General features: G+C 43.8%; 1 protein-coding gene and 1 long non-coding RNA gene across 4 annotated transcripts in view; both read right to left on the bottom strand.

Annotated features, from left to right (window-relative positions):
* Positions 1-2,760: 2,760 nt before the first annotated feature.
* On the bottom strand, positions 2,761-9,619 carry LOC102397835. Of its 3 annotated transcripts, none has more exons than XR_006640610.1 (4): positions 8,295-8,918; positions 5,088-5,446; positions 4,702-4,762; positions 2,761-3,108 (listed from the first exon to the last, which is right to left on the bottom strand). It is a non-coding gene; the product is annotated as an uncharacterized LOC102397835 (long non-coding RNA). The 3 variants fall into 3 exon arrangements; XR_006640609.1 differs by lacking the exon at positions 2,761-3,108 and adding an exon at positions 3,427-3,523; XR_006640608.1 differs by lacking the exons at positions 2,761-3,108; positions 4,702-4,762 and having other exon boundaries at positions 4,784-5,446; positions 8,295-9,619.
* Positions 9,620-17,670: 8,051 nt separating this feature from the next.
* LOC112582713 (melanoma-associated antigen B1-like) overlaps positions 17,671-21,923 on the bottom strand; it is a 37,523-nt gene continuing 33,270 nt past the window's right edge. The window contains exon 2 of the mRNA XM_045164418.1: positions 17,671-19,416. Within this exon, the coding sequence (XP_045020353.1) occupies positions 18,168-19,355 (1,188 nt within the window). The 5' untranslated portion in view covers positions 19,356-19,416 and the 3' untranslated portion in view covers positions 17,671-18,167. The remainder of the gene's footprint in view (positions 19,417-21,923) is intronic.

The raw sequence follows: 21,923 nt of genomic DNA, 5'->3' as shown, positions 1-21,923 counted from the left end.
ACACGAACACGCTGACATCAATCCGAGCTCTTCGCAACCAGCACGGAAGTTTTACAGAGACACTTCTGGCTATGGCTGCCCTGTGCATGATCTCTGAGGGATGATGGAAGGGGTGGGGCTCTGTGGGGACCCGTCATTCAGTGTTCAGCAGTCCCTGGGTCATCCCTTAGGTTCCTCACCATGCCGTCTGTCAGAGCCCAGGACCCTTCGCACTGAGGACTTGAGTCCTCCTGCCCCCAAACGAAGCCCTCACCTCTCCGAGTCCCTAGTGGGGAATCAGGGCACTTCTCTGTGCATCTCTCCTTGACAGGGGGAGCGCCACTCCATGAGCCTTCCTCCTTGGTGGGCGAGACCCTCTCATCAGCACTGATGGTCCTCATCTTCCCAGTGGTGATGGCCAAGATGCCACCCTCCTAAGAACTGGGGTTCCATCCATTCCCTCGCTGAGACCAGACAGAAATGAAGAGGCTTCTCATCCCTATAACTCTGCCTGGAGCCTCTGAGGTTAGGAATAGGGGCAGGGGTATGTAAAGCCTCCTCATTTGTGGGTCTAGTGATACTTCTTTCTTCACTCAGGGACCTCACCATGGTCCTGGCCAGTCCTGGGACCTGACTCTCCAACGTGAGATTCTCCCTCTACTGAACTGAGGCCATTCTTCTTAGAATGAGACTTTGACCTCACAGAGAACTACAAGGCTTATAAGAGGGAATGTCCTGTCTGGGCATTTTAGACCTGAGAGAAAGTTTGGGCAGGTCTCTGAATGACCTGTATTTTATGGTGGTTGTCTCTCCAGTCCCCACTTATGGGGGCCCATATTTGGCTCTCTCTTGGATTAAAAGATTCCTGGGGAACACCACATCCAAGCAAACTCTTGAGCAGTGTCCCTAATGCAAAGCTTAAAGTTTCATGTCCCAGACTTGATCTGAGATGGGGAAAATAACACAGAAGGCAGGGGGCAGAATGAGGTGTGCTCCCAGAGAAAAATGCTGCTCCATCCTTTTCAAAAGCCAGAGTCAGTCTCTTTTCATGACTTGTTTTAATTGATTGACAGGCATATTTTTCAAACATTGTACTGCATGTAATCATGCATCACAAATACTGTGTTTCGTTACAAACTGAAAGTTTATGGTAAACCATGCATTGAACACGTCTATGGCATCATTTTCCCAACATCATGTATTCACTTGGGGTCCCTGTTCCATATATTGTTAATTCTTTAAATATTTTAAACTCTTTCCTTATTTTATTTCTTATGGTACTCTGATCAGTGGTCTTTGTTACTATTGTAACACACTTGTAATTAAGCTATGTGCATTTTTTAGACATCTTCTAGTAAGTGTACAATAGGATTAAAAACTTTTATAAGCACTGGGAACCCCCCAAATTCCTAATGATTTACTCTATGGCAATTTTCACTTTACTACAGTGATCTACAACCCAAGTCACAATATCTGAGATATGAGTACAATTCTAAAGGAAAAAAGCCATCCAAGATGGTTTTGTGCTATTCTTATTGAGGTTATTAGACACTGCACAGAGAGACGATCTTACTGTCACTATCATCTGTTTCTCTTCTTTATTCCTGTCATTTATTGATATAGCCTTCAAGGCTTTGTGCCTGAAGAAGTGTATTGGAATATATCCCGAGTCCTTGCTTTTATCGCAAGATACATTTGAGTGTTAAGGAACACAAGCCCTGCTTTAGGGCAAGAGGAGTATAACAGCATCGGATCTAGAGGAATTCAGAGAGGAATCTAATTCCAGGCCTATCAGTTACTAGTGTTCCCCAGCAAGGGCTCACTGCCCGATGCACCTAGAAGCCAATACTATGGAACAGGCTTTTGAGAGACAAACTTTAATCCAAGGTGGAGGAGCAAGAAGACAGGAAGTGGGGCTCTGAAATCTGTCTCCTCAATCCACAGTTTTAGGTAAAATGAAAGGGTTTAGGGGAACTGCAAACTTGGAAGCTAATTGGCTAGTCTTAAATTAGTTCATGTAAGCTATTCATCGGAGAAGGCGATGGCACCCCACTCCAGTACTCTTGCCTGGAAAATCCCACGGACGGAGGAGCCTGGTAGGCTGCAATCCATGGGGTCACTAAGAGTCGGGCACGACTGTGCAACTGCACTTCCACTTTTCACTTTCATGCATTGGAGAAGGAAATGGCAACCCACTCCAGTATTCTTGCCTGGAGAATCCCAGGGACAGAGGAGCCTGGTGGGCTGCCGTCTATGGGGTCGCACAGAGTCGGACATGACTGAAGCGACTTAGCAGCAGCAGCAGCAGCAAGCTATTCATGCTGCTAGAAGCCAGATTTTTCGTATTGAAGGACTTCATACAGTTCTTCCCTGGCAACATTCCTACTCTCAGAGTTTCACAGACTGAACCCTCTTGGTTCTGCAGTCATCCTGGAAACATAGGTTCCTTTTTGGCACATGCATAGTGCTGCCTCTAAAAATAACTCAAGGTTTGATTAATCAACAACCTGTTTTAAGGAGGCAAAACCACTTTAAACTGGTCAATGCTTTATGCTTCAATCCCCCCATTTCTCTCTGTACATTCTTCAAGCTTGTGGGAAATCATCCTCAATTTGTTTAATGAGTCTCAAATTCTGTAGAAAATGATAATCCCAGGTCCCAGAGTTTTGTACCTCCAGGACTGGAGTGTTACTTACGCACTGACAAGGTTGGATTAATTGGTATTTAAGAAAGGTGATTATCAAAGGCTTTTTTTCCTTCACATGTCTTTTCAGGCTATTGCTTGAAGTTTGGCGTTTTGGTGCCTGCATGGAATTTATTACTATTGGGTCATCTGTCTTGGCTCTTCCTGGCCACTCCTCAGCCCAAACTGAGCTCTGCAGTTGACTGACCAATTTCTCCCACTGTAGTACTCAAAATAGTTTACATTTTGGCCAGCAAACAGAGCCTGGATCTACTGTCTTTAAACAATGCTTGCTGCCTCTTCCGAGCTTTCATGGATTGAAGTGGACATCAACCAGCACTCTTATCAGGAACTTGTGGTCTCCCTGGAAAGCCCTTGCATTCATGGGAGCTGTAGGAAAGCCTTCAGGGCTTCTCTATCTGTGGCTCAGAGCGCTTAGTTCCTCTCTAGGGAGAAAAATGGGCAAACTTGAGGCATCGCCCCTTAATTTAGGACCCAATTCCATCTCCTAGTTTGGTTTCTGGAAAGCATTGGCTGTATGAGTTCTCTGGAGAAACCACTGAGAAGAATGGACAGTCTCAAGCTGACCAGCTTGGATCTGAGGGTTCACTTAAAAAACCCTGAAATGTTTTCCCTTATTATATGTGGTTGTCAAACTGTAGCTTGAAAGGCACGCATGCTACCTAGCTTCCAAGATATCTGTCCCACCAGTTCCAAGACTGGAGCCCATTTGGTCACAGGCTCCTAATGTTTCTGCCTGGCCATGTGCTGAGGGCATGCTTGTCTACTGAGGAGGGTCCTATAGAAGTTCAGGCTCTGTCTCAGTCTCCATGTAGAAAAACTTACCTAGTGTGTAGGAGGCTGAGACAGTGATTGCATCACATTGAAGAAAGTGAAAGAGGAAGCTGTCTTAGACTCAGGCAGAGCTGACTTTCAGAGAGCAATTCAGGAGCACACACATTCAAACACCGATTTCCTCACTTCCTTTCTGAGCATGCTGGGGTTTAATCTGTCTGGTAGATGACCAAAATACTTTACCCCTCCAGCAGAGATCACCGACAAGCAAATCTAGATGTCTGGGCAATTTCCAGGGGAAATACATTCACTCCAAGGCCTCTATGTACCCCATGGCCTTTAAGACCACAACCAATGGCTATTTTTCCTGGTAAAATTTCATTTTTAACATCACACATGCACAAATATATAAAAGTAGTTCAGTACGACCTCCCTGCTGATACAGAATAGGATTATACTCTTTAGTGAGGAAACACCAGAATGTGGCCTTTTGTATGAAATTCCTTAGCCGGATTAGGGTGCATTCTTCTGTTTGTGAGAGGGACTTTTCCTGCTTTATACTCCCTCATCTTACACTTATGCTCATACCACAACAAGGTAATCAGGGCTTGTTTCATTAAGAATACACTCGTGTGGAACTCCAAATATCATAAGAGACTACTACAAACAACCATATGCAAATAAAATGAACAATCTAGAAGAAATGCACAGATTCTTTGAGAGGTACAGCCTTTCAAGACTAAACATGGAAGAAATAGAGAACATGAGTAGATGGATCACAAGTACTGAAACAGTGATTTAAAATTTTCCAATAAAATGTCCAGGACCAGGTGGCTTCTCGGGTAATTCTATCAAACAATTAGAGATTCTATCAACCTCTTCCAAAAAAAAAAAAAAATACAGAGGGAGGAACACTCTCAAGCTCATTCTATGAGGCCACCATCACGCTGAGAGCAAAACCAGATAGAGAAGCACACACGAAAAAAAAGAAAAGAAAAGAAAATGACAGGCCAATATCACTGAAGAACCCAGATGGAAAAATCCTGAACAAAATACTAGCGAACCAAAATAGACAGTCTCTTCAATAAGTGGTGCCTTGAAAACTGGACAGTTACATGTAAAATAATGAATTTAGAACATTCTCTAACACTATACACAAAAATAAACTCAAAATGGATCAAAGACTGAAATGTAAACCCAGATTCTATAAAACCCTCAGAGGAAAACCTAGGAAGAACACTCACTGTTTGACATAAGTTGCAGCAGTATTTTTTTCTTTTAGTAAAATGGTTTTTGATCCACCTCCTGGAGTAATGAAAATAAAAAGAAAAACAAACAGGTGACCTTTAATGAAAGTCAAAAGCTTCCACACAGCAAAAGAAACCAAAAACAAAAAGACAACTCACAGAATGAGAGGAAATATTTGCAAACAACAGCACAATAATCTCCAAAATATATAAATAGCTCATGCACCTCTGTGTAAAATAAACAATCCCATAAAAAGTAGGCAGAGTGTATAAACAAACATTCCTTCAAAGAAGACATACAGATGACCAAAAAGCCTATGAAAAGATGCTCAACATCACTAATTATCAGAAACATGCAAATGAAAAGTACAATGAGGTATCACCTCACACCAGCCAGAATGGTCATCAACCCAAAATCTGCAAACAACAAACGATGGAGTGTGGAAAAAAGGGAACACTGTTGCACTCTCAGTGGGAACGCAAATTGACACAGTCACTATGGAGAACATTATGGAAGTTCCTTGAAAAACAAAAAATAGAGTTACCATATGATTTACCAATCCCACTCTTGGTACATATCCAGAGAATACCATGATTCATAAATATACATGCACTCCAGTCTTCATTGCAGCACTATTTACATTAGCCAAGATATCAGTTCAGTTCAGTTCAGTAGCTCAGTCGTGTCCGGCTCTTTTCGACCCCATGAATCACAGGGAAGATATGGAAGTAACCTAAATGTCTCTCAACAGAGGAATGAATAAAGCAAATGTCGTAAATATATACAGTGGAATATTATTCAGCCATAAAAAGAATTAATTAATGATATGTGCAGCAACATGGATGGACCTAGGGAATGTCATACTAAGTAAAGTAAGACAGAGGAAGACAAATCACATATGTTATCACTCGTAAGCGGAACCTAATTTTTAAAAAAGGACACAAATGAACTTGCTTCCCTGGTGGCTCAGCTGGTAAAAAATCTACCTGCAATGTGGGAGACCTGGCTTTGATCCCGGGGTTGGGAAGACCCCCTGGAGAAGGGAACGGCTACCCACTCCAGTATCCCGGCCTGGAGAATTCCATGGACTGTATAGGCCATGGGGTCGCAAAGAGTCAGATAAGACAGCGACTTTCATTTCACTTCACAAATAAACTCATTTACAAAATACAAACCGACTTATGGATATCGAAAACAAGCTTATGATTACCACTGGAGAAATGTTGGGGGAGGGATACTTTAGGAGCCTGAGATAAACATACATGACTGTTGTGTCTGACTCTTCGTGACTCCATGGACTGTAGTCCACCAGGACCCTCCATCCATGGAATTTTCCAGGTCAGAATACTGCAGTGAGTTTCGATTTCCTGCTCTAGGGGATCTTCCTGACCCAGGGACTGAACCCACTTCTCTTGTGTCTCCTGCATTGGCAGGTGATTCTTTACCACTGTGCTACTTGGGAAGCCCACATCTACAACTAATATATATAATAGCAATAACCCCAAAGTGCCTACTGTATAACACAGGGAACTGTACTCAATAATCTGTAGTAATCTGTATGACAAAAGAGTCTGAAAATGAGTGAATATGTGTATGTATAACTGAATCACTCTGTTATATACCTGAAACTAACGCAACATTTTAAATTAATTATACTCAGTAAAACACAATAGAAAAATAATACTACCATAATATCCAGCAATCTGACTCCTGAGCATATAGCCTGAGAAAATCATAATTTGAAAATGGAAGAAACACCCCAATGTAAATTGCAGCAATATTTACAATACCCAAGACATGGGAGCAACATAAATGTCCATCAACAGAGGAGTAGATAAACATGTGGTCCAGAAATACAAAGGAATATTACTCAGCCATAGGAAAGAATGCCATTTGCAGCAACATGGATGGACCTAGGGATTGTCATACTAAGTGAAGTAAGTCAAAGACAAATATATCCTTCATATGTGGAATCTAATTTTAAAAACTGATAAAATGAACTTAATACAAAACAGAAAACTTACCGATCCTGAAAACGAACTTATGGGTACTAAAGGGGAAATGTAGTGAGGGAGGGATATATCAGGAGCTTGAGATCAATGTACACACACCCCTATATATAAAATATATAACCAATAAGGACCTCCTGCATAGCACAGGGAACTCTAATCAATATTCTGAGATAACCTATATGAGAATAGAAACTGAAAATGAATTTATACGTGTGTGTGTGTGTGTGTGTGTGTGTGTGTGTGTGTGTGTAACAGCATTACTTTGCTATATGCCTAAAACTAACACAACATTGTAAAACTATACTCCAATAATTTTTGAAAAATAGAATACCTGGGCATATATCTGAAGAAAACCATAATTTGAATAGGAACAAGCACCCCCATGTTCCTTGCAGCACTGTTTACAAGAGCCAAGACATGGAAACAACCTAAAGGTCCATCAACACATGAAAAAGATGTGATACATAAATACAATGGAAGAATACTCAGCCATAAGAAAGAATGAAAGAATGCCATTTTCAGCAACATGGATGGACCTAGAGATTGTCTGAGTAAGTCAAAGACAAATACCGTAGTATATTGCTCATAGGTAAATCTAATTTTTTAAAATGACACAAATGGACTTATTTACAAAACAGAAACAGACTCGCACAATTTGAAACAGATTTATGGTTACCAAAGGAGAACTTTGTGGGCAAGGATACATTAGAAGCTTGAGATGAACATACACATACAACCAATATAGAAAATAGATAACTGAACAGAACCTCCTATACTCAATATTCTATAATAGCCTATATCGGAAAAGAATCTGGAAAAGATTGAATATATGTGTAACTGAATCACTTTGCTGTACACCTGAAAATAACACAAGATTGTAAATCAACAAATCTCCAATAATTTTTTTTTTAAAGAATATTCATCTGTAACAATACCTCTGTGCTGTCACCTTAGGCAAAGGGGAAAACCCCCATCACCTCCATACAGCAAGGTTTCCAGTCCAGGAGCAAGGTGTTTTATCTCCCGATTCAGAGGACCCTCATTAATTACAGGTTGAATAAAGTCTCACCACATTCATCCCATAGCCAACTCCTACTAGCCAATCCCAACACATAAAACAGTCAGACACAGACAAACATAGGCAATTAAATCCAAAGGCCTGGAACCTTAAGCCAGTGTTCAGAGCTCTAACCCAATCATTTGAGCACCTCAGTAGCGCTAACCTCTGACATTGTCCTCTTAGGTTGGGTCTTTAACCCAGGACTGTAGCCTTAGGATTCGAATCAGACAGAAGAAACTCTCCTAGGTGGGACTCTAACCCACAGTGGTATTGTCGTTCTTCAATCAATTCATCACATCTGACTCTGTGCAACCAAATGGACTGCAGTATACAAGGCTTCCCTGTCTTTCACTTTCTCCTCAGGTTTGCTCAAACTCATGCCCACTGAGTCAGTGATGCCATCCAACCATCTCATCCTCTCTTAACACATAGTCCTGATGAGATTATTAGACTACAGGCACATTCTAACTTCATATAGCACATTTAGTAAGAGGCATATTTTAAGGAGTTTACTCACCCCAAAGATGTCTGATCCAGGAGCTGTTTCCTTCCTTAAAAGTGAAAGGAGCCCCAGAAGCCAGAGGAGCCCAGAGTGCCATGGCTAGGAAACAGGAACCTGAGAGCCAACTCTCTAGACAAACTCAGTATAGGTGACACTCAGGGTTGGTGTTGAAGGCCCACCAGGGGCTATAGTGCATCAAGCAGATGGTCACAAGTCCTAAACCTCAACAAGGCTGCCCAAACTCACGGAAGATGGGCTCACTGCCCGATGCTCAGAGAAGTCAACACTTATGGCAAGAGTTTTAGAGAAAAGAGCTTTACTGCAAGGCCTACAAATGCAGGACGCAAGGTATCAAATCTCTGTTCAACCCAGGAGCCTGGGTGCAATCTAAGGGGTCAGGGGAATTTCTAACTTGGAAGCTAATTGGCTAGTCTTCAATTAGTCCCTTTTCGCTACTTAGGTTACAGGAAGCCAGGTTTTCCTCATTGAAGGAGGTCTCACTTTGTAAATGGCCGGGGGCAATATTTCTCTTCTCTGAGTTTTGCAGACTGAAGAGCTTGGCTCCGGGGTCATATTGAGGTCATGTGTTCCTTCTTGGACACATGCAGTTCTTTCCTTGTAAAATGACTCAAGGTGTGATTAATCAACAATCTATTTGAGAAGGTCAAACCAGTTTAAGCTGGTCAGTTGTTTCACATGCTGTTTCACTAGCCCCCTGAACTCCAGCACATTACCCAAACTCCAAGACAAAGAAAATCACAGTGAACTAAATGTTGCCTAGCAAGGAAAATCATGTAACATTCACGCCAGAGGATGTGACATAGAATGTGCTTGAGGTAGAATCTTTCCCAGTTGGAAAGAACTCAGAGTTCTTAGAAATTTTGTCATTGATCAGTATCTTCCCTCCCAGATACCCGTTCATCTAAATAATGAATATTTCCACGTATTTAAGTACTAACGAAAATCTAGAACTTGCCTAGAATTTGCCCAATTACACACAAGATAAAATAATCAAGTATGTCCTTAAGGAGAGGTCTCTGGCTCCCTCAACTCAGTGTAAAGGTCACCAGTCCAGGAGATTGTGGATTCTCTGAGGCCCTCCATCTGAGGATCTGACCGTGCTCACCACTCCCACTGTCTGGAGTAGCCCACCAGGCAACTTCCCTTGAAATGACCTCTCGCTGAAGGCTCTGCGTTTTCCTAAGGCTCTGAAGCGAGACTGTGTATTAAAAAATGGAGATATCCGTTTGCGGACAAAGGTCCCTGTACTCAAAGCTATGGTTTTTCCAGTAGTCATATATGGATGTGAGAGTTGGACCATAAAGAAGACTGAGTGCTGAAGAACTGATGCTTTCAAACTGTGGTCTTGGAGAAGATTCTTGCGAGTCCCGTGGACAGCAAGGAGATCAAGCCAGTCCATCCTCAAGGAAATCAACCCTGAATATTTATTGGAAGGACTGATGCTCAATCTGACTCCAATACCCTAGCCACCTGATGCGAAGAGCTGGCTCATTGGAAAACACTCTGACGCTAGGAATGAAAGATTGAGGGCAGGAGGAGAAGGGGGAAGCAGAGGGTGAGATGGTTGGATGGCATCACTGATTCAATGGACATGAGTTTGAGAAAACTCGTGGAGACAGTGAAGGGCAGGGAGGCCTGCTGAGCTGCAGTCCATGGGGTCTCAAAGAATCAGACACAACTGAGTGACTGAGGATGCACACACACACACACACACACACACAAAACACTCCATGATATGTATATATCATATATCTATCCATTGATACATCAACGGACATTTAGGCTGCTTCCCTGTATCGGTTATTGTGAATAATGCTGCAACAAATACAGGAATGAAAATATCTCTTGGAGAGTCTAATTTTAGTTTTTTTGGATTAAAACCCAGAAGTGGGCTTGCTGAATCATATGGTAATTCAATTTTTAATTTTTTGAGGAACCTCAATACAGTTTTCCACGATGGTTGCACCCATGGACATTCTCACTAACATTATAAAAGAGTTCTCTAAATGCTTGCACTTAATCATCTTACTCTGTCCTGGAGAGGGAGCAAGACAATCAACTTTTCAAATGATTGTTGTGGTAAAACCACTTAACATCAGATCTACTCACTTAAATATTTAGGCACACAATACAGTAATGTTAAATATAGGCACAATGTTACCCAGCAGATCTCTGGAATTGCTTCATCTTGCATAACTGAAACGTTATACCAAGTGAAAAGCAACTGCTCATGCACATGCACATGCAGTCACCATGTGCAGTGATCTTGGAGCCCCCCAAAATGAAGTCTCTCACCGTTTCCATTGTTTTTCCATCTATTCGCCATGAAGTGATGGGACCGGATGCCATGATCTTTGGTTTTTGAATGTTGAGTTTTAAGCCAGCTTTTTCTCTTCTCTTTCACTTTCATCGAGGCTCTTTAGTTCTTCTTTGCTTTCTGCCATAAGGATGGTATCATCTGCGAATCCGAGGTTATTGATATTTCTCCCTGCAATCTTGATTCCAGCTTGTGCTTCATCCAGCCAAGCATTTTGCAAGATGTATTCTGCATATAAGTTAAATCAGCAGGGTGACAATATACAACCTTGATGTATTCCTTTCTTTCTAGTTGACGTAGCTATAAGTATTAGCTATTGTATTCTTACAATAATGTAAGCTAGAGAAAACAAAATGTTATTAAGAAAATCTTAAGAGAAAATATATTCACAGGACTGTATTTATCAATATTGTAAGTTTACAGCATGCATTTGCAAGAATTGTCTGTAATTGCCTTATTGACAATATTATGTATATTGTCATATATATATTGCCTTATATGACAAAAAGACTATAGATGCAAAACACTAAATATCAACAATGAAAAAATAATGTGAAAAGCAATTCGTAGTTAGTTACAGGTATAATGATTCAAGCATCGATAATGAAGAAGCAGCAATATGATTGCTTTATAGTAGACTAGTGTAACGATAGGATTGCTTCATGGTAGCCAAGCATATATAGTAATGAATGGATCGCTAAAAATTTTTATATCCTACGCTATTTCAGTCATATTTATAATAAAGTGCTGAAAATATTTTTACTTTAAGAGAAAACACTTACCTGTGATGACAGGCTGATGTGCCGTTTATCCATTCACAAGAGAGAGATGGGACAGTGTATAGTAATAGAATTCTATCACACCACATTTTTTTTTTCAGAATTAAAGGCAAATGTTTAATGAATCATGTTCAAACACAAGCTAGTCAGTGAAGAACTTTAGGTTCAAAGGGCCAGATGTTCTACATCCCTAAGAAACCGCAATCAGCTTCTCAACCTGATTGAGTATTTTCACACTGTATCTTGCTGCCACAAAATTAGTTGCGCATTTTTGAGTGTTGATCTATCACTAAAAGCACACCACATTTGAGTGACGGGATATTTGTCTTTGTCTGACTACACTTAAGGAGAAGTCGATGGCACCCAACTCCAGTACTCTTGCCTGGAAAATCCCATGGACAGAGAAGCCTGGTAGGCTGCAGTCCATGGGGTCGCTGAGGGTTGGACACGACTGAGCGACTTCACTTTCACTTTTCACTTTCATGCATTAGAGAAGGAAATGGCAACCCACTCCAGTGTTCTTGCCTGGAGAATCCCAGGGACGGGGGAGCCTGGTGGGCTGCCGTCTATGGGATCGCACAGAGTCGGACACGACTGAAGCGACTTAGCAGCAGCAGCAGACTTCACTTAATATGAAAATTTCAAAGATGTCCATTTTCTCCACTTTTACTCAACATGATTTCAGAAGTCTTAGCCGTGGCAATCAGAGAACAGAAGAAATAAAAGGAATCCAAGTTGGAAAAGAAGTGAAACTGGCACTGTTTGCAGATGACATGATACTAGACATAGAAAAGCCTCATGTTGCTGCGAGAAAACTACTGGAGCTCATCAATGAATTGGTCAAGTTGCAGGATACAAAATTAATACCCAGTGATTTTCTTAATGACATATGGGAAAGCACCTGTTGCCTCTTGTTTGCAAAAGCTGCTTCCCCTATTATTTAGATATTTTGAAGTCAAACCTCTTTCTGAAATTATCAGATCATCCTTTGCTGGCATTAAATTTTCCAGCTTTAGATCCTTCACCCACTTTTGCTTTAGGTTGTCATAATGACTTTGCTTTTTCCTCAATCATGTTCGAGTCTATAGATATGCCTTGCTTATAGCAATCCTGCACCCACATACAAGCTATATTTTCAATACAAGATAAAAACTTATTTCACAAAAAGCACAAGTTTTTCACACCTGCTGGTGTAGCTGCAGTGATGGCTTCATAAAGTCCCTTTTCTTTTTCTTACAGTGGTCCTTATGCTGGATTCATTCATCTTGAAATGGTGGCAACCATGACTGCAGATCCAAATCAGTATACAAGGAGCAACTCAACTTTTTTGTATAATGTCATGACTTTCTCTGCTTCGTGAGAGCACTTCCAGCACCACTAGGGGCACTTCACCTGAGTCCTATTGTGTTACTCACAGTTTACAGTATCGTACTAAACAGAGTAAGAAATAGCTGTGAACCACTGGTGATCACATTTGCTGAGATAACAGTTTAGTATAGAAACTGTTCATCATAGATGAATAGTGCTATTCATGATCCATAAGTGCGTGTGTGTGTGTGTGTGTGTGTGTGTTGTTCTTACCCATTTCAAGTGCAGCTGATCTAAGTTGTATGCTTACCTGTGGTACTGCAATTTCTTAATTGGATTCTGGACCTTCTATAAAGGTTATTTTGCTACTTATATACTCTTAACATCTGGGTTGCTGAGGGGAAACAGGGGCTGGGAATTCCCGTTCCACTGTATTGCAGATGCCACACAGACAAGACCTTTTTTTTTTTTTTTTTATTTCCCAATAGGAACAATTTCACTCACTGTCCATTATCATTGGCAAAAAACTCCCAATTCTCTTGTCCTGTCATCTTGTTCTGAACCACAAAAGGAGATTCAAGGATTTCTGACTCAATATAAAAACCTTTGTACGTATACTGAAATACAGCAATAAATGGGATATACTTTGTTCATAAACACAAATACGGAAGTCAAATTAACCTTCAATTACAAGAAGGGTATTTCAATAGTGCCACAAAGAAAGCCCTAAACAGAAAAAGATACATCTCCCAGTTACTGAGGTCAAGCAAGAACAAAACAAGACATAAAATGCGTTCCCTTCAGATCCACCTTGGCACTCAATTACTTGGAATACTTACTTCTCTTTTCAACCACAAGATGAAGGATCTTCCCTGGATGTCACTATGTGGGAGGAGCTGGCAGACTTGGTTCTGGAACGTGCCCTGCCCATGGCGGTAGCGCTCTGTCTTTCTCAGCTCTCAAGGCCTCTCTCTACCTCATCCCATGATGGAATTCAGGACTTCTGAGGGCTGACAGCAGCAAGTGGACACTACAGAACCCCAGTGGTTCTGGGTGGCTATTTCTTTCCCTTCTTTTTAAGGGGCTTCACATATATATTTGACAATTCCTACTCTGACCTGAGATTGCCCTCCTTAGACCAAAGGTCTCACGTCCCTGACAACTGTACTGAGACAACAGAGAAAAGAGATGTTCGGCTTGAGAGCTCTGCCTGAAGCCTTCTTACACCTAATATTCTGGGGCGTTGCATTCCTCAGTCCAGTTGCATGGGTGTCTTCCTAAAGGCCCTTGCCCCTTTGATTAAAGCCTTCTTGGGAAATGCCACATCCCTGAAAGGCCCTGAGTGCTTTCTCTACTGCGGACCTTGCAGAGAAGGAATCCCTGTCCTAGGAGTGATAAGAGATAGGAAATCCATGGCGTAAGTAAGGGGGCCCAGGCAGAGACCTGTGAGGGAAACAAAACGTGGTAACCTGTCCCTTCTCTCCTTCAGCCAGACTTCTCAGGCAACCTCTGTTCTAATAAATAAACTTTATATTTTAGATCTAATAGATATTTTTTATACAAAGGAATGGCTGTGAGATGATGTTTTTGAGTCCCTTACTGATCTTATAAGCTTATCTGCAAGTTAAAACGTTCAGATCTTTTAAGATGTCTGAATCCTCATATGTATGGACAGATGACCCCCTTGTCAGCAAATACTATCTCTTTTTTCCTCTCTTCATATGTCACATTTATTTTGGCATAATTATTATTATTATTGCTCTGGCTATGTATTACAATCTAATAGTTGGACCCGAGAGTCCCTCTTCTTAATGCCTCATACATTTCACAGTAATGAGAATAAAAAGGGAATTAAGGGCACAAGGTCAGATCAGGCTTGCAGGAGTGAGAGGGTGAGCTTTAGACTAACTCAAATCAAGGGCCTATGGCCATCCCTGTCACTTAAACAGCCATGGAGAAGTTTGTCACATCATTCAACTCTCTGAGAGTGCCTCGGGCTCTTTAACTGTGAAGGGAGTTTGACAAGCCCTGTCTGGAAGGACTGCTGGCATGTGGTGGTAACTGTAAAGCATCTGCCACAGTGCCTGGCAGGCACCTACCATACCCCTCCCTTCTCAGGACTGGTGGCTATACTTTGCAACGAAGATCTCACCTCCCTTAGGCCTGATATAGGGCTTCCCTGATGGCTCAGCAGGAAAGGATCCGCCTGAGATACAGGAGCTGCAGACTCAGTCTCTGGGTCAGGAAGATGCCCTGGAGGAGGAAATGGCAACCCAGCCTAGAATTCTTCCTTGGAATATCCCATGGACAAAGGAGCCTGGCGGCCTATAGTCCATGGAGTCACAAGAGAGTCAGACATGACTTAGCAATTCAACAAGAAGAAGGCCTGGTATAAAGAAGTGAGGGAGAGCCTTGCCTTACAGTCTTCCCCTGAGCTTTCTAGAACTGACATCAAAGGGGAGGGCATGACTCTCCTTTGCTCCCTCCATTCAGGGATGAGTAGGCCCCTCAGTCTCCACTCGGGCTTCACAATCTGACTTCTGGTGGGGCCTGGGGAATCCCCTCCTTCTTGACCTGAGGCCTATCTCCTCATAGTAAGACCGATACCTCCCTGTGAGCCTGGAGGAGGAAATAAGAGTGGCCTTATCTAGCCACCCCTACCCATAGTCTCACAAGAATGAAAGCTGTGGCAAGCTCCTTGGGAATGACAGATGGTTCCTCTCAGGGGCCCAAATCAGGGTCCCAAATTTGACTCTCAGCCAAGCCCAAGACTCCCCCTTCTGTTGACATGGGAACACCACCATCAGACCAAACCCTAACTTTCCTGCTACTCGTCTGTCAGAGCTGAAGGGTCCCTTGGCCTGGTAAATCTGCCTGAGGCCTTCTAGGCTGAGAGTAGGGAACATACTGTGTGGCCATCCTGGTATTTGTGTTCCCACGTTCTTTGCTGTCCTCACCGTCTTGGAAAGAACCTGGAAATATTCCCCAACTGGAAACATTCCCTGACTTGCCTTAAAGCTTCTCCACCCAGGCCACTAGTTTCCTGATCCCTGAGGAAGAAGAGGAGTTTGCCTCACAGGCCCACCACAGACCATGGTCTTCTGAGGTTAACAGGAGTGGAAGGAATATGTTCTGCCCCCACTGTGTTTGAGGCGAGGGGTCTTTTCAAGAATTCAGGGTCCTTACCTTGACTTCTGGCACAACGTGGAAATCATCCTTCTGCTGAGCTTCGGCTGCTCCCTTTGATCAGGATGAGGTTCCTTACCTCCATGTGATCCTCTGGGAGGAAGTGAGTAGGACTCACCATGTCACCAGGCCTAAGTGGCACAGTGAAGGGAGTTTGACAAGCCTGAAGAATAAGTGAGGCTATGCTAAGGCTTATAGGCTAAGCCCACCAGTTCTGAATTCCTCTGTGTCTGAGATCAGAAGGGAGTGCTGTCCCAGTGACCACCATCCCCCATATTCTTGGGTCTTGTTCTCCTCAATCCTCCTACCTGGGGCCCTCATCTTGCTTTCTGTGTCTTGGATTAAAGGCCTTTGGGGGAAATTCCACGTCTCTACAAACTCCTGAGCTATGTTTGCTCTACAGTGCTACAGAGAATGGGTCCCTGTCCCAGGAGTGACGGGAGGTGGAGAAGCTATAGTCTAAGGCGGGAGTCCCAGGACAGGTGGCAGTCCTTTAGGGAGAAAAAAGTAGATCAATCTATCTCATCAGCCAGGTGAAGATTCTCATGTCATTTCTGTTCTGATAGGTTTACTTTCCACAGGGAAAAGACTGTAAGGATGCTCTTCAGAGGTTATCTAACATGGCCAACGTACATGCTTGTAACTGTCCCTGAATATTGTTTCTTTCACTTATCTATGAGTAATGAATAAGGGATACATATATTTGGTTAAGTACATCTGGTATTCTTACTGCTCTGGCTACACATTTCGATCCAGTAGCTTGAGCATGAGGGCATTCTTTTCTATCACCTAGGACAAATTTTGGAGTACTGAGAAAAGCACTGAAATAAAAGATACAGGGTGGAGACTTTCCTGCTGGTCCAATGGCTAGGACTCCAGGCTCCCAATGCAGGGGGCCCAGGTTCGATCCCTGGTCAGGGAACTAGACCACACGTGCAGCAACTAAGATCCAGCACAGCCAAATAAATATAATAAATAAATAAGGAAAAGGAAATGTCAAATGTTAAAAGGACTTGTTGAAGAAAAAAGACAAGGGTATGTCTCAGGTTGGGAGGACAACAGTATGAGTCCTAAAGTAGTGTAGCTGCTACTGCTGAGTCGCTTCAGTCGTGTCTGACTATGTGCGACCCCACAGACGGCAGCCCACCAGGCTCCCCTGCGCCTAGGATTCTCCAGGCAAGAACACTGGAGTGGGTAAAGTAGTGTAGAGCAGGAGTCTATTGCCAGCTGTCATTTACCAGCCTTATGTATTTCAGCACAAAACCAAACCCTAACTCTATGAGCCTTGGGCTCTCCCCTGTGAAGTAAGTTTGATAAGCCCTTTCTTGTCAGATTGGTGGAATATAAGTATTTATGGAAAGCTTATGTCTTGGCGCCTGCCTCTATTGAGACATTAGGAGCAACGGCAGTTATTACTATGATTATCTTGACCTCAGATGTTACATCAGCTGGATTTTTTTTCAATCTATCAGATGTCAGGAACTATGCAGTGTTCCAAGTCGGGAAAAAAGAGACCCAACCTCCCAAATCAGCCAAAATTCCGCTTAGGAATGAAACCAAAGTAATATGTTCTCTCCAACCCCTCTTTACCTGCTTCTTTCTTGTTCTTCCTGAAGTAGAGAGTATCTCAGCCTCTTCCGTAGAATGACAGCATCTCTGAGAAACTATAATGAGTGGACAGAGGCTAGGACTTTTTTTGACTAAACATCACCAGTACAAGCATGAAGACTTCTTAAGAGCAGATTCTCAATGACTGTGTAAAAGAAGAGCCACGAATAAATCATTTGCTATAATTTATATTCTCAAACATTCTTGAAAACCATAAACCATAAGCAGAGGCAAGTATGTGTCTTTTACATTTACAAAAAGAGAAACTAAGCAGACAGTAAAGCCAGCCAAAATCTGAAGACATTTCCGCTATCTCCCTAACAATGTATCAATGTTCTGAGCGTCTATTAGTGTGGTTTCTTTCACATTTCTAAGGACACTCTCATCCTAAAGTGATGTTATTCTCATCTTCGATCACAAAAGTGATGTAAGGATTTCCAATATTTATTTGAGAAAACAAAATTCTGACTCCTAAATTTGACAAACAGCAAAGTATGTGTGATTCATGTTATTCATATACTTATATCATGACTCTAAATGACCTTTCTGTTGAAAAGTTTTAATAACTGAAAATTGGGGGAAATAAAATCAAAAGTTATTGATGCATATCAGGAACACAGGTTGACCGGCTTCTCTAGCCACAAAGTGAACAACAGGCTTCAGACCACACTAGGGGCGAGATGAGCTGTTGGATGCGGCCCTGGGGTGCACAGTGGCTGAAGCAGAAGGGCCAGCGCTGGCTGAGGCAGCAGTGCCAGGCCTGGCCGAAACAGAACGGCTAGCAGCGGCTGAAGCAGCAGTGCCAGGCCTGGTTGAGGCAGAAGTGCCAGCCCTGGCTGCACCTCTGGCTCCGGTGCTCTCTACTTCCTCTCTCCAAGCCTCTTCATATTGCGGCTGCAAGGCAGGACGGACCGAATCCTTGACCTTGGCCAAAAACTGCAGGACTTTTGTCTTGCTGGTTTCTGTGAGCGCTTTAGGACCGCACAGGAACTCATAGCGAGGGGGATCGCTGCCGGGCACCTGCCGGTACTCCAGGTACTTTTCCCGCACCAGATCTTCTGTGATTAGCTTCCTGGGCTCTCCAAAGATGAAGTGACTTCTTCCATCATAGATGCCCAGCATATTCAGGAACTTCCAGATCTTCTCCTCAGGGGCGTGGTTGCCATTCAGGTAGATGACACCCAGCAGAGGCATCAGAAGACCATTCTTCGGCAGCCCCCCGTCACCTCTCATAGACTCACTGTCGCTGAGATCTAGGTTGCTCACCAGGGTATAGCAGTGACTGTTGGGCCTGACTTCCTTCAGCACCAGGCCAAACACCAGCTCCATGCGCTCGGAGGCCCTGCTAAGGATCTCAGGGAATTGTTTCTTGTACCTTCTATTGATTTCCTGCAGCATTTCGGACCTCTTAATGAGCTCCCTCATCTTATACTTAAACAGCAGGTACTCCACCAATATCTCTGCCTTCCTGGTCAGAATATCTGTGTAAGAGCTCGCAGCAACAGCTGAGGCTTGGCAGGAATTTTCACCTTTATGAACTTGGCCCTTGGCACCTACACCAGATCTATAGCGTGCTGCGCCATGCGCTGCAGATCTCGAGCGTGCTGCGCCACCACCACCAGATCTTTTGCGTATAGCACCTGCAGCAGCACTGGTGGTGCCTTGGGCTCCCTGAGGCCCCTTGGAGGTGCCAGCAGCAGACGAGCTTGACGGAGCGCTCTCTGAATCAGGAGGGGAGGAGGAGGTGGTCTCTTCTCCCCTAGATGTGGACGCCTGATCATGAAGACCCTGGGTCTCAGCTCGGGCCTGGCGACGTTTCTCACGAGCACGGTGCTTACTCTTCTGCCCACGGGGCATGATGGCTGTGGTCAGGGACCGCAGGCGGGAGTCTGGGCCAACAGACAGGAGATTGGGGCACCTGGAGGATGGAGAATGGGGTGACATGAGCACCTTAAAACAGGGAGACTCCACCTTGGCTTAATCAAAGGCCGCCTCTGCAGGTGTCCTTGAGGACACTGCCCTAGGAACCCACAAGCCTCCTGTTTTCCTGCTCAGCCTGTTCCCACAGAATCCCATAGAGGAAGAACAGAGGACTTACTTGTCCTCTGCGTCCTCTCAGCTCTGCTTTGGATTTACTCAGGTGACAGCAGGTACCAGCAGTGGGGTTTTCTAAGTTCTACTTCAGTATTATCACGTCAAGTCCTGGCGGAGCCTTGGCACCCTTCCCTCTGCTACTCTGATGTAGACACTTTAGACCACCCCATGATCCCGAGATAAGTGAAGGGATGCCTCATACCACCTCCCTGCCAGGAGATAGATGACCAGTGCTGAGAGCTCATTAGGGTCTTTTCTATCCTGAGTTCACTGGGATCATCATTCAAGGTCCTTACCTTGGCTCCATAAAAAGTTGGGCACCATTATCCATTTGTCGACTGGTGTCTGCACCTTCAGACTAGACATTTTCCCTCCCATAGACTTCATATAGAACAGTAAAGAAGGGGCTCAGCCTCACAGCCCTTCCCTGAGATTTCCTGGGCTGAAATCCGAGGGTTGAGATGGATGCACTCAGCCTCACAGCCCTTCCCTGAGATTTCCTGGGCTGAAATCCGAGGGTTGGGATGGATGCACTGAGTCCTCACTCAGGTTCATCAATTGAGCTCCCAGTAGAGAAGCTCAGAGAAGGCAATGGCACCCCACTCCAGTACTCTTTCCTGGAAAATCCCATGGATTGAGGAGCCTGGTAGGCTGCAGTCCATGGGGTCGCTAATAGTTGGAAACGACTGAGCAACTTCACTTTCACTTTTCCCTTTCATGCACTGGAGAAGGAAATGGCAACCCACTCCAGTGTTCTTGATTGGAGGATCCCCGGGGCGGGAGAGCCTGGGGGCTGACGTCTATGGGGTCACACAGAGTCGGACAGGAATGAAGTGACTTAGCAGTAGCAGTAGAGAAACTCAACTTTTTCCTGTAGTGATGACTGCTTGATAGTAAAAGCCAATCGCTCTGTGTCCCAAAAGCAGGAAGTGAAGATGACCATATCTTACCAAACACAGTCTCCTGAGAACAAAATCTGGTGCAGGCAGGTTGATGTCCCTGTGGACCCTCACAAAATCCCAATTCAAGGTCTAAAATATTTTTTTGCTTCTGGTTTCTCCTATACGTCTTTTCGAAAATAATTTTTTTACAATATTAATTCAAAATAGTGTACCAGTTTCTGCCACACATCAATATGAATCAGCCATAGGTATATCTTATGTCTCCTCCATCTTGAAACTCCCTCCCACGTCACACCCCTCTTAAGCTGTCAGAGCACTGGCTTTGAGCTCCCTGGTCATAAAACTAATTCCCACTAGTTATCTATTTTCCATATGATAATGTGTACATTTTCAAAGTTACTCTCTCAGTCTGCCCCTCCCTCTCCCCCCACTGTGTCCACGAGTCTGTTCTCTATGCCGGCATCTCCAGGCTACCCTGCAAATAGGTTCATCAGTACCATCTTCCTGGATTCCATATATATGCATTAATATATGATATTGGCTTTCCTCTTTCTGACTTAATTCACTCTGCTTACAAAAACTAGGAATAAAACTACCACATGAGCCAACAATCCCACTTAGGCATATACCTTAAGGAAATGGTAATGGAAAAAGACACTTGTACTCGTCTTCACTGCAGCACTATTTTCAATATCCAGGACACAGAAGCAACCAAGCTCTACATTTGACTCATGATAAGGTCTAAGGTTTCTCTCTCTGCTGACCACTCCATTCAGACCAAGACCCTTACTTCCCCATTAGCCTGCAGTGGGGACAGATATGTATTCTTGAGGTCTCCCAGGGATGACGACAGGGAGATGTGGTCCAATTGACGTGGTGTGGAACATCCACAGCCTCCAAGGTTCTCACCATCCACCAGGACACCTGAAACCCTCCCTTGTCAACCTGAGACTGCCCCCACTGACCTGGTCTCTCACTTCCCTGAGATGTCCCAGGAAGTGTCATGTCAAAACGCCTGATTCTCCCAGTCCTCAAAATAGGACTGGCGCCTTATGTGACTCCATTTCTTATGGGAGCAGCCTCCATCCTCACTCAGCGTCACAGCCATTAATACTGGGGACTAGGTCCCTTTGTTGAGCTGGGTTTATTCCATTACAGCAAGGCTCTCACTTCCCCCAAACCACCTCCAGTGGACACCAGGGGGCACCACAGTTGGCCAGCTCTACCCGGGGCTTCCTAGAGCCTAGTACAGGGGAGCCGTTAAGTGTGGCCCCCTTGGCAGTGTCGAAGTCTGCTCATCAGCCCTCAGGGCTTTCATCTAGGTCCTACAGCTCTTCCGGGGGTAGAATCCAGGCCTACCCCCACAGACCAATGCCTTAGCCTGAGACACTCTAGGCCATATTCAGCCGATAGCTCTGAGGGACTCATA

The sequence above is a fragment of the Bubalus bubalis genome, chromosome X (assembly GCF_019923935.1).
Source record: "Bubalus bubalis isolate 160015118507 breed Murrah chromosome X, NDDB_SH_1, whole genome shotgun sequence".
In the NCBI taxonomy this organism is placed as follows: Eukaryota; Metazoa; Chordata; class Mammalia; order Artiodactyla; family Bovidae; genus Bubalus; species Bubalus bubalis.
Note: the sequence above shows the minus strand (reverse complement) of the source record. Positions and strands in the feature narration are given on the sequence as shown.